General features: G+C 36.7%; 1 protein-coding gene across 4 annotated transcripts; it reads right to left on the bottom strand.

Annotated features, from left to right (window-relative positions):
• Positions 1-306: 306 nt before the first annotated feature.
• On the bottom strand, positions 307-6,137 carry LOC121204816 (U-box domain-containing protein 35). Of its 4 annotated transcripts, none has more exons than XM_041075391.1 (10): positions 5,450-6,137; positions 5,242-5,354; positions 4,919-5,040; positions 3,330-3,544; positions 3,159-3,216; positions 2,646-2,952; positions 2,033-2,134; positions 1,518-1,946; positions 600-1,358; positions 307-460 (listed from the first exon to the last, which is right to left on the bottom strand). In XM_041075391.1, the coding sequence occupies exons 1-10, from the start codon at positions 5,655-5,657 to the stop codon at positions 389-391; spliced, it is 2,385 nt and encodes a 794-aa protein (XP_040931325.1). In that variant the 5' UTR covers positions 5,658-6,137; the 3' UTR covers positions 307-388. The 4 variants fall into 4 exon arrangements, with proteins under 4 accessions (XP_040931325.1, XP_040931326.1, XP_040931323.1 ...); XM_041075392.1 differs by having other exon boundaries at positions 3,330-3,541; XM_041075389.1 differs by having other exon boundaries at positions 5,242-5,360; positions 5,450-6,136.
• Between the last annotated feature and the right edge of the window lie 10,180 nt (positions 6,138-16,317).

Here is a 16,317-nt window from a genome sequence, read left to right as displayed (position 1 = left end):
TTGTATTCTATTCAAAGTTAGTGAATATGCTTTGAGAGCATTTTTTCAAATACCTTGTAGGCATTACTTTCTTATGATTTTTTTTTGTTCTTTCATTGTTTCTTTGTCTTTTAAGTTGTTTCCGCTTTATTTTTAGTGTCTTGGAAAATTTTCATTATGAATTCTTATTTTTCAAGAGTTAGGTTGACTTCGGCTAATTTAAAACAAAAAATTCGCCTAAAACTACACAGATTATCAAACTAAAGTTGTCAAAATAAGTTCTAGAAATATAAATTTTCATTTAAATTTTTAATTAAAAATATAAAATAATAACACAACAAAATTTGATTGATAAACGCATATGTACATATTAATTAATTATGATGTCATCAATTTGCCATGGAACGACCTATGGATTCTCGTTGGGAGGGCTTCTTGAGTATTCATCGGAGTGTAGAAAATTAGGACAACTGGAGTGCTCCTGACGTGCGAAGAAAAAGAAAAGGAAACAAATCAAGTGTTATATTTGAAGTAAGTTCAACAAAAACCATAAAAATGTGAAGTAAGATGATATGGTTACGAAGAAATTAGGACGGACACTTTGTAATTAATTAACTTACTAGTTGCAGCGAAACTTGGCTATAGTTGGGGGAGTGTCCTGGACTTCCAGCTTCCCAAGTGAGGTGCATGGTTTCTTCAGCAAGTAATCGCAGCCTGTTCAGTTCTGGCAGGACGACTTTGCCCAGATCGGGTCTATCTTTCCTCCTTAGCTCTGCACAGTTAAGTGCAATCTTTGCGAAGCTCAAGGCCTCTTGAACCGGCCAATTATCAATAGATGGGTCCAGCATTTGAGCAAATGTCCCCTTCTCAATAGCCCGTTGCACATGGTGAGTCAATCCCATTGGTGGTTTTGCTGTTATTATTTGTAGAAGCATGATGCCAAGGGAGTATACATCCGACTTCACTCCCAGCATGCCTGTCTGCTGGTATTCTGGATCTATGTAGCAGAAAGTTCCTGCTGTGGAGGTCATCCGATACTGGGTTACATTGTCAGCCACAGATGGAGGAACTAGTCTGGCCAACCCAACATCACTAATCTTGCTCACAAAGTTGCGGTCAAGTAAGATATTGGCTGGTTTCAAGTCACGGTGGACTATGGGTTCGGGTTTAGTCTGGTGGAGGAACAGCAAGGCTGTTCCAATTTCGGCTGCAATTCTGAACCTAAGCTGCCAAGAGAGAGTCGGAGTGTTCCCTCTCCTGAAGAGACGGTCCTCTAAGCTCCCGTTAGACATGAACTCATACACTAGGCATCCATACTCTGGGCAGGCTCCCAACAGGAGAACCATGTTTGGATGCCGTATGCAGCTTAAAACTTCTACCTGTAAGTTTAATTCTTAGAGCAGCCGAATTTTAAAATTCATTCTGTAAATACACTAGTAACTAAAGCATGCATATTCAGCCTACAATGTTTTGTTTCTCAGTAATTAGAATTAATGCTCTACAGGCTCATAATACTAAAATCCATTTGGAAGCCATACCTCTTGCTGAAACTGTGACCTTCCTTGTGCTGCATCTGGTCGCAAAACCTTAATTGCAACGGGAGTATGATCTAGACGGGCTTTATACACGGGGCCATAACCCCCTTCCCCAATCTTGAGAACTTCTGAGAAGAATTCAGTGGCAGCTTCAATTTCCTCTATTGTGTACTTCCTGTACCTGTAATCTGAATGTGCTAATGCATCAAGTGCCTTTTTCTTTTCCACTGATTCCTTGAGCGCTTTCAGTTCTGCGTTCACCCTTTTTTGTGATTCAATTTCTGCAATTCTCTGAGCCGCTTCAGCGGCTTCCATTGCTGCTTTTGACTTAGCTTTCTCCTTTTCTGCTATTGCTAATGCAGCTTCCTCAGCAAGTCGTGCCTCTTCCAATCTCCGTTCCTCTTCCAATTTCCACAGCTGGAGTTCTCTTGCCTGTTGTGGTGTAATTATGCACAAAGCTCTAACTAGTCAAAGTATGTTGAGGAACAGTATAAGCAGATATTAGTTGACACTCTAACCTTCTGTTTTGCTGTGAGTGCTTCTTTGCAGGCAGTACTATACATTTCCATAGTTTGCTTTAGCTCCAGCTTTAGCCTCCTCATTTCGGCTTCCACGTCCTCCTGTATGTTTCCCCCAATACCATAAAACTCATCCATATTATTATTTCCAGATATTGTACACACATTTTCCTAGAACATAGAATAATACAAATAATTAATTAAATATATGCATATATTGTAACGTAAATGGGAAGTGTGTAAAGAGGGTGAAACCTGGACTTGGTTACTTCATTCCACTTTCACCGATGATATTTGATGATTTTGAGGTGAAACATCGTATTTTTTTATTGTTATCTCGTTTATAAGTATTAGTTAGACAAACCTGAAAAGTGTATATATCTTTTTTGAAAAATACGTATGATGAAAATTTATGTTTTAATCGAAGTGAGAACCGGTGCTTTTGATGGTTTATTTTCGTTGGTGAATATAATGTGTTGTGTTGTACTAGCCTGTCTCACAGTCACATCAATGAATTTATGCATGCTTTCCAGGCTTTAGTCCTTGAGTAATTTAATACACATATATATCTGTTCGTGCGTGTGTGTATATATATCATATCTTTTTTACTTACCATTGAAGTAGATAAGTTTGAAAAATTGTCACTGTCCTGCGAAACGTATGAGAAATCATGTGGAGAGCTCAAATCCACTGAGTTCCGTCCAAAGTGCATTGACTCGAAGCTAAAATTACTTTCATAGTCTGAAACATTGGACAGTCTTGGAGCAGTGGCAGTGCGGCTTGCTTCTTGGTAATCGTAGAATTCGGGAAACATACGGTCAATGCTTGGTCTGCCAGAACTGACAAAGGATATATCTGTATCTGGCATAGGGAGTGCTGGATATGATTTCACATTTTGGCCTCCCCTGTTAAAAGGCGACCTACATTCATCCAAAATTGCTAACAACTAAATTAATAATAAACTAGTTAATTTTAGCTCCAACTACATCTCTTTCATTTATTGTTATTTTGTTTAATAGTAATATACAAGGTAAAGGGGGGGGAATGAAGAACAACAAACAAACAAAGCATTTGAAGTCAGGACAAGTAATTTTGGTTCCGGTCCCAGGTACAGGTAGCTCGTTACCTTATGGAATCCATGGAATCGGTAGATTTACGCTGAGGTTCAAGTCGCGGCTTCTCAACTGTTAAAATTAATATTCACAGATATTTTTTAAATTTAATTAAAATCAATATTGAGTAATGGCAGGTAACTTGGAGTATATAACTAAAGCTTGAAGCTAGGAATGAAACAGACCTCTCGAGCTATTAGCTGGCAGGATATGCGATTCAAGAGGAGTTGGTATTAAGCCTGGCTGGTTAAGAAGGTGATTACGCAATGGGGAGATAGCTGGAGCTGGACGAGAAGCTGATCGCATGGATGAAATTTTGCTTTTGGATATCACATAAACACTACAAAAGTCTGGTGCATTTTTTGATACCATTGCTGGAATATCTGTTGCTTTAAATCTACTGAGACAAAATACAATCTTTTTTTTTAGAAAAGTGATCCACATATATTTATTTATTACAGTCATAAATTTGTATTAATAATAGTATTTATAATCATAATATTTGGTGTGAGAGTTAACACACAAAATGAGTAAATTATAAAAAAAATCCAAATAATAAAATAAATTTATATAGTTATAAGGTTATTTTTAAGTTAAAATTTTAGAAAATCTACTAATGTTTTCTTAGCTGCTTATGTTTTTATTCATCACTACTAACCTTTTTTGCCATGAATTTTTTAATTTTAATTCATTTGGGCGTCATATTTCTAGTGTAATTAAAGATGCAAAGCATGTATATTCAGAAAAAAAAGAATGTAGAAAAATATTATTTTTTTTAAAACTAAGGATTATTTATAAAAAAAATGTAGTGTTTTAATTAAAAGGACTGCATGAGAGCCTAAGAAAAAATGTAAAAGTAAATAGTAAAATTAGAAAAAAAATTTAAACAATGATAAAAAATGCCTGGACGAGGAACAATGAAAAGAAAAGTGATTTCTTAAGATTTTTTAAAAATTAAATTACTTAAATATTTTTACTAATGCATTTTTGTTTGTGATTTACTCAATTGAAATGGTGTTGACAGTTTACACCAACTAGTAAGAGATTTCCTTATAGTATAAATAGATTCCTTCAAATGTGTATGGTACGACAAAGATAACAATTATACAGCCTTATTGACCAATAAACTGGAAACCTATCAATGCTTTAATGAATCCTGTTAAACAACCCTATGCTTAAATCATTTTGTTTATCCAAATTATACAAGCACTAGACTAAATCATTTTAACTGTTTAAATCGTAAATGAAATTGTGATACTTTATTTATTCAAAGCTTTCTATTCTCATCTTGATAAGAAGCACAAAATTTTGAGTAGATATTATTATATTTCTATTTTAATTTGAATTAAGTTGGACAAATCATCTAAAGTTTATTCTGTGGCATAATTAGATAGGAATTATTACTCTCCTGTAAATATCTAGATATATCAACATGGTTATCTACATGAGTCTTTTTACCTTTCCGGTTCTCAACCCTAGAATGGGTGAACTAATCTTTTATTCTCTCTCATTTTTTTTTATCTCCATTGATAACGTGTATCAAGAGATACACTAGCTTAGATGGCCGCTAATAGATTTATCGCTTAGTAAGTCTAGGTATAGAGGTTATATTATACCCAAATTCATTGTTTTCTTTTGTGTCTAGGTATAGAGGTTACATTCTACCCAAATTCGCTCCATTCTTCTGTAAAAACCAAAGAGAAGCGTAGAAGTTGTGATGATCCGGGCATTTATCAATAGAAAATTTTGTTGATGTCGCATAAGAGGCACATACCTAAGAAAGCCTGTTTTTGTGGAGGCACCTACGACCAAAATCTCGATTCCAGCCTGGCTAACATATTCAATCAATGCTTTAGCTACGTCTGTCTCTTCTAGGACAACATCTTTGCAGGGTATCTAAAGCCAAAATTGAACATTATACATAATTAGAAATTAAATCTATGTATTAGAAGCATCTGTGGAATGCAGATGCTAAACTACTGCGAGAATTAATAATCAAAGCCCTGGAAAAGGGTATATTTTAATGAATACATCTAGAAAAATGTTTGAAGTAATCATTATTAGGAGAGAGTGTATAATGTGATTTAGCAATCTTACATCCTTACGAGTACAAAAGCAACGGAAAGGAAGGAAAAGTTCCCTGGTCTGTGGATCAGGATCTTTACATACCAATGGTAAGTCACCATTCATTTCAGAAAATTGGTTCAACCCTGTACCTACCAGAAATTTAAGTAGGTGACATGTAGACTAGGCATTGGAACTAATGAGATTTTGTAGAATAAGAAACATAAAATAAAAAACATACGAGATGTAGGGAGAGGCGGCGTGTAGGGAGAGAATGGTTTGACTTTTACATGGATGAGAATGAGGGTTTGGCCTTTTTGCAGGAGATGGTCAATTGCCCATTTCAGGGCATTGTGGCTATTTTTGTCCTTGTCTATGGCCACTGCCACCAACCCCACATTTGTTCTTATCTCTCTCCTTTCGCCATAACTACTTCTTGGCGTCCACATATCCAATCTCTTTCTATCTTAATTATATATATTTGGTAGTGCAAATAAGATGCGCCGCTGGACTTCAAGATCGAATATATGTACGTACGTACCGGTTGTTTTCTACAAATGGGTGTGGTGTCACTGGCTGGCTGGGCAGGCTTTACATTTTTTGGGGGAGAAGATTTAAACTGAGGTTTTAATCCCTAGCTAGGTATATTTCTCTCTAAAAAACCCTTGCCTGCATTATACTTTGGTCTAATAAAAAATTATGTCTTAAGTTGTTTCTGTGAAGAGGAGGCTAAGAAACACCAAAGAAACAAGGGATGGCAACAACCTATTTCTACATGGCATTGGCATGCATGCATTCCATATTCCCCTTGAGAAGAAAGGGACAATTTTCAACCTCAATCACATATTTTTCTGTCAATTAATTGTCTTATTTTGGATTAATTAACTCGATAAAAATATAAACTTCGAATTGCAGCAAAAATTTCACCAAAAAGTCGGAGTTAGACTATGAGAGAGCACCCTTGTTTTGCGGATAGTAAGGTGCTTGACCTCTTATTCTTATACAATTTCCTCCATATTTGGTCACCTCCCCTCTCGTTCCAACTACAGATTAAAATTAAAGCCTCTTAATTGCTTTTCTTCTCTAATTCCTCTCATATAACATACAGATACACAGATAAGTTAAACATATATATACATATTGATAGTTGCTAAAATTAATGTTTTTTAATCTTATTCTTAATATGTTTTTGAGTGATTTGTTGATGTTAATGGTGAATTTTATGCTTTTAGAGCAAAAGGAGCGAAAAATGAGTGAAAATTGAAATATCGGAGTAAGTTATAGGAACCACCCGGGCTGGACCATTCCACACGGCCTGGACACACGGTTGTGTGAGCCACACGAGTTACCACATGACCATGTGGCAGGCCATGTCGATTTCACGAATTTGCACTCTAAAATTACAGTAAAACGTGATTTTTAGGTTTTTCGGATATTCTGAGACCTATATATGACAAAAATACGAAGATAGGGGAGAGTTGTCAAAACCATTTTTTGAAAAATGGAATCGACTTTGTTTAAAGGCGAAAATCAAACCAGGAGTCGCCACCGATCTTTATTTGGTGTGATCGGATCACCTTTGTTTTAATAAAACAATTTTAGTTTACTAAAACAGCATTTTGGTCCACGAAATTCAAGAGAACAAGTTCGGGAGTCAGCTACGTGTGAGGAAGGATTAGCACCCTCGACACGCCCAAAAATTGGTACCGAATTGATTAGTTAGTGTCTTAATGTCGAAAATTGAAAATCGGGAATGCATTTGAAATACGATTATTTTTTATTAACATCGATTTTAAAATTCTTGAATTAGCTCAAAACGATTGCTTGAAGATTTCCTTATCCCGAGATATCAGAGTATCACATCCCGTAAGTTAGGACACAATACCATGAATTCCCAAGCGCAATGTCATCTTTTAATTTAAATAAGAATTTCATGTGTTTTAAAACTTGAAAAGGATATTTGACATTTAGAAACAACGAGAAAATCGAAACCCCGTAAGTTAGGGCACAATTCCTCGATGTTCCAAAATGCAAAACATTGCCTTATTTGGAAAATTTTGTTTTTGAATAGTAGCGAATACAATATTTAAACGACGTGTATTAGTTATTTAGGTTAGAATAAAGCAATTTGTTGGATAAATGTATTGGGGTCTAATTTGAGGCAATGATATGAAATGAAGTATAGTGCGACAAGGAACAATGATTCATGCATAAAATATTCTACAAGCTCATGGCAATAATATGAATACGAGTAAGCAAATTAACATACATCAATAGCAATAATTTCACAACATACATTATTTAACATTAAGCTTAATAAATATAGAAATGAAGTAATAGTATAAAACAAATTAAATCAAATAATAAAATAATCTTAAATATAAAATATATATGTAAAGGGTTTAAAATAAATACTAGAAAAGCAACTTAAAGTAAATGATAAAAAATAATTTAAAATCATTAATGAAAAGTCTAAAATAAATAATAGATAAAAATAAATTTAAAACAAATAATATACATAGTATATTAAAAAACAACAACTTAACCTAAATATATATAATATAATGTATAAAGAGTTTAAGATAAAAACATATGGCAATTTGAAAATAAATGATCCATACAAAAGGAAGTTTAAGAATAAACGTTGTATAAACTTAAAATAATAAGCAGTTAAAAAATAATATATAAAAAAGGATTTTAAAATAAACAATAAAAAGCAATGTGAAGTGATGAACATGTATATAATAATTCAAAATGACCTGTGTAAAAAGTTTAAAATAATTGATATGTAAGATAATTTAAGATAAATAATAGAAATAAGTTTAAAATGAATATTATGTAGTAATAAATCTAAAATAAGTAATATACAAAACATTTAGAAAGGGTATATATAAAAACAGATAACACATATAAGAATTTGGAAGTAATAATATACAAAAAAAATTAAAATACATAATAAAACAATTTAGAATGGATAATACATATAACAGATTTAAAATAAACAATGGATAAAACAATTTAAAGTGTATAGTGCATGAAATAATATATCTAAAGCAATTTAAAACAATATAATATATAAAATTTAAGAAAAATAAAAACATTTTAAGATGAATAAATAAATAAAAAGTCCAGATTTATAGAAAAAAATGGGAAAATTACAAATAAAAACGAAAATTTAGGGTCCAAATTCAAATAAAAAATAGATGCAAGTATTTAAAAAGGACTAAATCAAAATCTGAATAAAATTAAAGGGAAAAGTCGGGTAAAAAAATGAAGCGACGGGCCCATTTAAATCGCGCTGAAACCTGAAGGGACCGATCGCGCAAATAGCCCATAGGTCCAAAACACACGGGTTCCCCCCTAAACTGCGTCATTTTGGGGCGTGGAGGGGCATGTGTGTGTGCAAAACGGTAGTGTTTTGCATGGCTATTAAAGCCAAAATTTTTTATTTTTTTTAACTTCATTTTTTTCAAAAAAAAGGCAGAGAGCCTTCCTGCTCTCTCTCCCTTCTCCTTTTCCTCCGGTCACCGAGGTAGTGATTCACCTCCACACCGGCCGCCATAAGCAGTGGTCGGAGGTGCGACAATGGCCTCCCCTATTTAAACGCGTACGAAGGCCCCCTCTTTTTAGCCCCGAAAGGATCGAGAAGAGAAGACCCCTCTTCCCCTTTTGGGCTCGAATCTGGCGACAGAGAAGGAGGTCCTAATGGCGCAACCACGGAGTAGATCGGTAAGTTCCCTTTCCTCCTTTTTTACTTTTGTCTATTTTTGTATAAAAATAATTTTAAAAAAAACAGAGTAAATGAACTCAGAATTTAAAACGAAAATGGAGATAAAAAAATCAACCTTTTTGGTTCTTTCGCTATTTTTATTGCTTAATGCGCGTAAAAAACAATACAAGGCTAAAGTTCGAAGCTTTATAACCGAATATAAGATCCGTTTTTGTCCATATTTGTTTTGTTTTCTACCATTTCTTGTATTTTTCTGTGTTGTTTCCTATTACTTTGCGTGTAGATCTCTCTTTGCAGGTGACGTGATGCGGGGAAGGTCGGTGGTTGGTGCCCTGAGTGATAGTTGAAAGCATGCGGTGGCTGCATCTTGGGGAAGGGTTTGCTGCTGAAAATCTTAAGCAAGTGGGCTATTATTTGGGCTAGAGTTTGATGTAAATTGGGTTTGAGTAGGTTTTGTCTTAATTTTGGGCCATGTATTGGACTGTTTTTTTATTTATTTGGTTTGGGTTCTTTTAGGCCAAAATTGGCTACTACAGCTGCCTCTCTTTGCTCATTGTCGTGTAACGAGAATGGAGCAAAGACCTTAAAGGGGTCAATTTTGCCTAGTCTCACTGAATCTTGGCTTCTTAGCGCTTCTTTTCTTCTAAAAGCCTCGTTCCATCGCACTGCATCTTCAAGGGTATAGGGACTGGGGCTATGATTTGCTTCAATGTAATTTCAGGGAGAAGAGACTTGTGGCTTCGATCTACTCCTCTAGAACTTCAAAGGGTTAAGATTTGATAATTTCAACTTGCTCCACTGCATCTTCAGGGAGATGAGGTTTGCGACTTCAATCTGCTCCACTGCAACTTCAGGGAGATAAGATTTGCCCTGGTAACTTGATCCGACCTACTGCAACTTCAGAGGTATAGGATTTATAGTTTTAATCTGCTCTACTACAACTTCAGAGAGATAAGATTTGCTATCTTTAGTCTATTCCACTGCAACTTCAGGGAACTAAGACTTGGCAATTTCAAACCACTCCACTGCATCTTCAGGGAGATAATGCTAATGGCTTTAATCTGCTCTACTGCAATTTCAGAGAGATAAGATTTGCCATGATAGATTTGATCCGACCCACTGCATCTTCAGAGGTATAGGATTTAGCCATAATCTGCTCTACTGCAACTTCAGAGAGATAAGATTTGCTATCTTCGATATGCTCCACTGCAACCTCAGGGAGACAAGACCTACAATATTTAGCCTGCTCCACTACAACTTAGGGAGATAAGGTGGTGGCTTAAATCTGCTTCACTGCAACTTCAGGAATACAAGATTTGTCGTCTTCGATCTGTTCCACTGCAACTTCAGGGAGACAAGATCTGCAAATTCACTGATGTTGCTACACCATCCTCTTGTAACATGATCTATAGAATCGGTTTCATATGCCTATTTATGCCAAATGATTAGGATGTCATGATCAGAATGAATCAAATGCTCCTAGCTAGATGTGTATGAATGATGTTTTCATGAATGCGAAAATGTCATTTTTTAATGCTTGATTTGATATCACTCGTTATTCATCGAGGTTTTATCGTTGCCGTATTACTCTGCCTTTTTCTTCGACTGGTATCTTTGGCAGAAAACCCGAAGAATAATTACAATTTGGGCTATTCTTTCCCCCACGTTTCCAATCATTGAATTTGGATAATTCAAACTAATTAGTCCCGTTTCAGGTCTTTGTATCATTTAGGAGCATTTCGGAGTAACGCGCAGAACTCTTTTTTGAATATTGTTAGTCCATTAATCATTATTTCAACGGAAAACGCTTGAAAAAGATTAATGCGGTAGACAAGATGAAATATTATTGAGAGCAAAGCTAGAATGAATAGGGTAATCCAAATAGAAAATTTGCTAAGATACAAAATAAGAACTAATAAATTAATCAAGATAACACATTTTTACAAAATGAATGAGATAAGAATAGGTACCCCAGATATCGCAGTACGAGCTTCGTTGCGCAAATCCTCTCGAGAACCCTTTTAGCTTAGTATGTGTTTGGGAGACCAAGAGTACTTTGTTGATGCCTCAAAATGTAGCATCATTCCTTCTTGTTAGTCCAAAGAGGACAATATTACTCAATGCCCCATCTTCAATTTGAATTGCCCATTTCTGGGTTTTCAATTTAAAACCCCTTTGGTCTCAAAGCGCCTTTTTACGGGTTTTCACTTTGGCCTCTCCATTTTTTTAGGTAAAATACCTCTTAACCGAATCTGAATTCACGGGATTAGGCAGGCTTTTGCCATCCATCTCGGTCAAAATTAGAGCTCCTCCAAAGAAAGTCGTCTTTACCACATAAGGTCCTTCCCAATTTGGCATCCATTTCCCTCTGAAGTCATTTTGTATGGGGAGGATCTTTTTCAATACGAGGTTTCCTTCATGGAATTCTCTAGGGCGAACCTTCTTATTATAAGCCCGCATCATTTTTTTTGGATACATTTGACCATGACGAATGATCTTTAGCCTTTTTTCTTCAATCAAGTTCAACTGATCATATTGAGACTGGATTTATTCTGCTTCATCTAATTTTAGTTCTGACAGCACGCATAGAGAGGAAATCTCGACCTCAATAGGTAAAACTGCCTCCATTCCATAAACTAAAGAAAAAAGTGTTGCCTCGGTAGAGGTTCTGACTGACATCTGGTAGGCATAAAGGGAAAATAGTAATTTCTCGTGCCAATCTTTATAGGTCTCAGTCATTTTTCCTATGATCTTCTTGATGTTCTTATTGGCTGCTTCCACTGCACCATTCATCTTTGGGCGATATGGTGACAAATTATGGTGTTTGATCTTGAATTGGCTACAGACCTCTGCTATTGTGCTATTGTTCAAGTTCAGTGCATTGTCTGATATGATCCTCTCAGGCATCCCATATCGACAAATAATTTCTTTCTTTAAGAACTTACTGACTGCTGACCTTGTGACGTTAGCGTAGGAGGTGGCCTCTACCCATTTGGTGAAATAATCTATGATGACAAAGAGAAATCGATGTCCATTAGTTGCCTTCGGTGAGATCGGCCCAATGACATCCATGCCCCACATGGAGAAAGGCCATGGAGAAATCATGACACGAAAGGGTGAAGGAGGTACATAAATTTTATCTCCATAAATTTGGCATTTATGACACTTCTTGGCATAGTTGATGCAATCTCCTTCCATAGCGGACCAATAATATCTGAATCTCATGATTTATCTGGCCATGGTGAAACCATTAGCATGTTTTCGCAGACACCCTCATGAACCTCTTCCAGGATTTGTTTAGCCTCGACAGCGTCTACACATCTCAGGAGTACCTGATCCTTCCTTCTTTTGTATAGGATCTCTCCATCTAAGACATAGTCACTAGCCAGTCTTCTTAATGTCCTTTTATCATTCTCAGTCGCTTGGTCTGGGTATTCACGGCTCCTCACATATCGTAAAATATCCTGATACCAAGGATGATCATCTTTTTCTTCTTCTTCGATGTTGCAGTAATGAGCCGGAGCCTCATAAATACTCATTTGGATAGGTTTCATATTCTCTTGTTTATTCACTTTAATCATAGAAGCTAAGGCTTCCAAGGCATCAGCCATCTGGTTTTCATCTTGTGGGAGGTAGTAGAAAGTGATATCATCAAACTCTTTGATTAACTCAAGAACCAGCCTTCGGTAATTGATCAACTTAGGGTCTCTTGTCTCCCATTCACCTTTAAGCTGATAGATCACTAATGTCGAATCCCCATATACCTCTAGCGCTCTAATCTTGCGTTCTATGGCCGCACAAATTCCCAAGATACATGATTCGTATTCAGCTATATTGTTTGTGCAATCAAAATCCAATTTACTGGTGAAAGGATAATGATCTCCGTTTGGAAATACCAAGACTGCCCTGATTCCTTTCCCTACAGCATTGGAAGCTCAGTCAAAATTCAGTTTCCAGGGGTGGCCTTCTTGAAATATTCTTCTATGGTCGCGACATACATTAGATCCTCATTCGGGAAATCAAAACTCAACGACTCATAATCTTCTAGAGCTCTACTGGCAGAAAATCTGCTATTACACTCCCTTTTATAGCCTTTTGGTTTACGTAGACTATGTCAAACTCAGAAAGCAAAATTTGCTAACGAGCCATTCTTCCGTTCAAAGCATTTGACTCCATCATGTACTTCAAAGGGTCTAGTTTTGAGATGAGCCAAGTTGTGTGGTACAACATGTATTATCTCAGTCTTCGGGTTGTCCAAATCAAAGCACAACACAACTTTTCGATCGACGAATACCTTATCTCACATTCGGTGAATTTCTTGCTGAGATAGTATATTGTTTTCTCTTTTCTTCCTAACTCGTCATGTTGGCTTAGCACATATCCCATGGAGTTTCCAAACACTGCCAGGTACAGTATCAGTGGTTTATCCGGACAAGGTGGCATCAGTACTGGGGCATTGGACAAATAATGTTTGACCTTATCGAAAGTTTTTTGGCATTCCTCATCCCAAACATCTAGATTATGCTTCCTAAAAAGACGGAATATTGGGTCACATTTCTCCGTTAGTTGTGAAATAAATCGAGCTATGTAATTTAATATTCCTAGGAAACCTTGAACTTATTTTTGAATGTGTGGTGGGGGTAATTCTTGTATGGCCTTGACTTTATCTAGGTCAATCTCAATTCCCCTCTCACTGTCTACAAATCCCAACAATTTTCCTGACCTGGCCCCAAAGGTACACTTTGCAGGATTGAATTTTAGTTGGAACTTTCTTAACCTCAATAATAGTTTCATTAGGACTTGCACATGCTCCTTCTCTGTTTTGGATTTTGCAATCATGTCGTCAACGTAGACTTCGATCTTCTTGTGCATCATATCGTGGAACAAAGTTACCATGGCTCTATATGTTGCTTCTGCATTTTTCAGTCCGAATGGCATCACCTTATAACAAAACATTCCCCACATGGTTACGAATGTCATTTTTTCCATGTCTTCAGGAAGCATCTTTATCTGGTTGTACCCCGAGAAGCCGTCCATGAATGAGAAAAGCGAGTAACCTGCCGTGTTATCCACTAGCATATTAATGTGAGGTAATGGAAAATTGTCCTTTGGGCTGGCTTTACTCAAACCTCGATAGTCCACGCACATTCGTACCTTCCCATCTTTTTTAGGAACCGGGACTATATTGGCTACTCATTCTGAGTACTTGACCACTTGTAAGAAACCAGCATCGAATTACTTTTTGACCTCTTCCTTTATCTTCAACAAAACATCGGGTCTCATCCTTCAGAGTTTTTGTTGAACTGGCCTGCATTCTTCATTTATGGGGAGTCAATGTACTACAATATCAGTATTCAATCCGGGCATGTTTTGATATGACCATGCGAAGACGTCCTTGAATTCCCGGAGTAACTCGATGAGGTCTTGCTTTATTTTTGCAATGATACTAGCTCCAATCTTCACCTATTTTTCTTCTCCAAGGCTATCAATTTCCACCAACTCTTTGTGAGGTAGTATTTGTTTCTCCTCTTGTTCTACCATTCTTAACAAATCAGGAGATAGGTTATAATTTCGGTCATCTTCAAAATCCTCAGTGTCTTTCATACATAAATCTTGCTCGAAAGGAGTCTCTGAGTCAGTAGCAACATTGCTCATATCATTAATATCTGGAGACCTGTTATGGATGAACAAAGAAATCCAAAGAACAAAAGAATCTAAGAATATTTGATTTGTGTGGTATGATTATGAATGAAGTAGAAAGAATAAAAGAATATTTGCTCAAGATGATACGCAAAAATACATTTTTTATTGAAATAACGATATTTGGACATATGCCTATTTCATAAAAGGATTCTTATTGCCCCTAGGCTTAGAGCAATAAGCTTGTTTTGAACACTACTCTGAGTTAATTCTAAAAGTTACAGTGATCTCCTCCGCGGTTCAATTGTTCAAAACACTTCCCCGTATGTAAAGGCAAATTCCAGATAAATTCCCTTCTACGGTTCTTTCTTCGGATATGACGTTAATGCTCAAAATTTCCAACATTTCTTCCGCCACTTTCTTCACTGTCATCTCTTATTTTGGGTAGATAGTTCCTCCAGACACAAACGTTCGGGATAAATGAGGAAAGGTCATTGGTTCCCACTTGACCTCCTCACCGCGCAGATGCGCTCTTCTCATCTCTTGCCTTTTCTCTAGCTCTTTCTTCTTTTGCTTCGCGTCTGGCTTAAATCTTAAGCCAAAGCGGTCTCTTATTTCTCTTAGCATTGGTACCTCACTCCTTCCTTCGAGGCACCTTTCAAGTCCTCTTCCTGGCAGGGCTCCTTTACCGACCGTCAATCACAGACCCATCCTCGTAGTTTAGGATATTTTGAGCATTGGAATCTTGTTTCCTTCGACAATGAATGTTGCATTGACGAATTCTAGCTATCGAAAGGAACATTCTATTGCCTCATCGTCCGCACCTATGTACGGTGCGTCACTGGTAATAGATGCAATGATGCCTTCTTCTGCATTTATCGTTATGAATCTACCCTCAGTCACCAACTTTAATTTTTAGTGTAATGACGACGGTACTGCTCCCGCTGAGTGGATCCACGGCTTCCCCAATAGGCAACTGTATGATGGCTTGATGTCCATTACCAAGAAGTCCACCTCGTTTGTATTTGAGCCAATCAAGAGATGTATCTCGATTCTTCCCATCACTTTTCTTTCCGTACCGTCGAATGCTGACATGTCTTCATGTGAGAGTTATCCACTGGAAACCTATTTAACGTAGACGCCGATCCATTATCAATCAATACCCCTGGCAATGTGTATCCCTTGCAGCGAGTGGTAATGTGCAGGGCCTTTGTGGATCCCATGCCTTCCGGTGGTATTTCATCATCATTAAAGGAAATAAAATTATCCGTGCTGATGTTATTGACCAGACGATCGAGCTTGTTGACAGAGATATCATCTGCAACATATGTTTCATTCAAAACCTTCATCAATGCACTTCGGTGAGTTTCTAAACTCAAGAGCAATGATAGTACCGATATGCGAGCTGGTTGTTTGTGCAATTGTTCCACAACGCTATATTCACTGTGCTTCAGGAATTTTAAGAATTTCTTAGCCTCCTTTTCAATTACAGGCTCATTGACAGGTGATTCAGGTCTAGTTGTCTTTTTCTTTTCTTGTTCAATGACCACGGATTTTCTTTTAACTGGTTCTACTTTTGTGTTCGAGGTATAACGCCTTTCACTGCGCGTATAGAAACCCTCGTCTTGACCTTTTTCCGAAGTGCCAGTTGGGTTCTCCCCTCCCAGGATCGTACGTTGCAGTCGTAATTCCAAGGAACTCTCTTGCTATCTTTATAAGGGAAAGCGAGGGGCTTCTGG

Source organism: Gossypium hirsutum, chromosome A08 (assembly GCF_007990345.1).
Source record: "Gossypium hirsutum isolate 1008001.06 chromosome A08, Gossypium_hirsutum_v2.1, whole genome shotgun sequence".
NCBI lineage: Eukaryota > Viridiplantae > Streptophyta > Magnoliopsida > Malvales > Malvaceae > Gossypium > Gossypium hirsutum.
This window is presented reverse-complemented; position numbering and strand designations above follow the sequence as displayed.

What these genes read in the sequence shown, in the direction of transcription:
- LOC121204816 (XM_041075389.1), bottom strand. Translation starts at nt 5,657, where the DNA reads ATGTGGACGCCAAGAAGTAGTTATGGCGAAAGGAGAGAGATAAGAACA. An exon ending in GATTCCATGGATTCCATAAG is followed by an intron (nt 2,953 to 3,158) that starts GTAACGAGCTAC and finishes GGATGAATGTAG; the next exon opens with GTCGCCTTTTAACAGGGGAG. An exon ending in CAAACTTATCTACTTCAATG is followed by an intron (nt 2,135 to 2,645) that starts GTAAGTAAAAAA and finishes GGAAACATACAG; the next exon opens with GAGGACGTGGAAGCCGAAAT.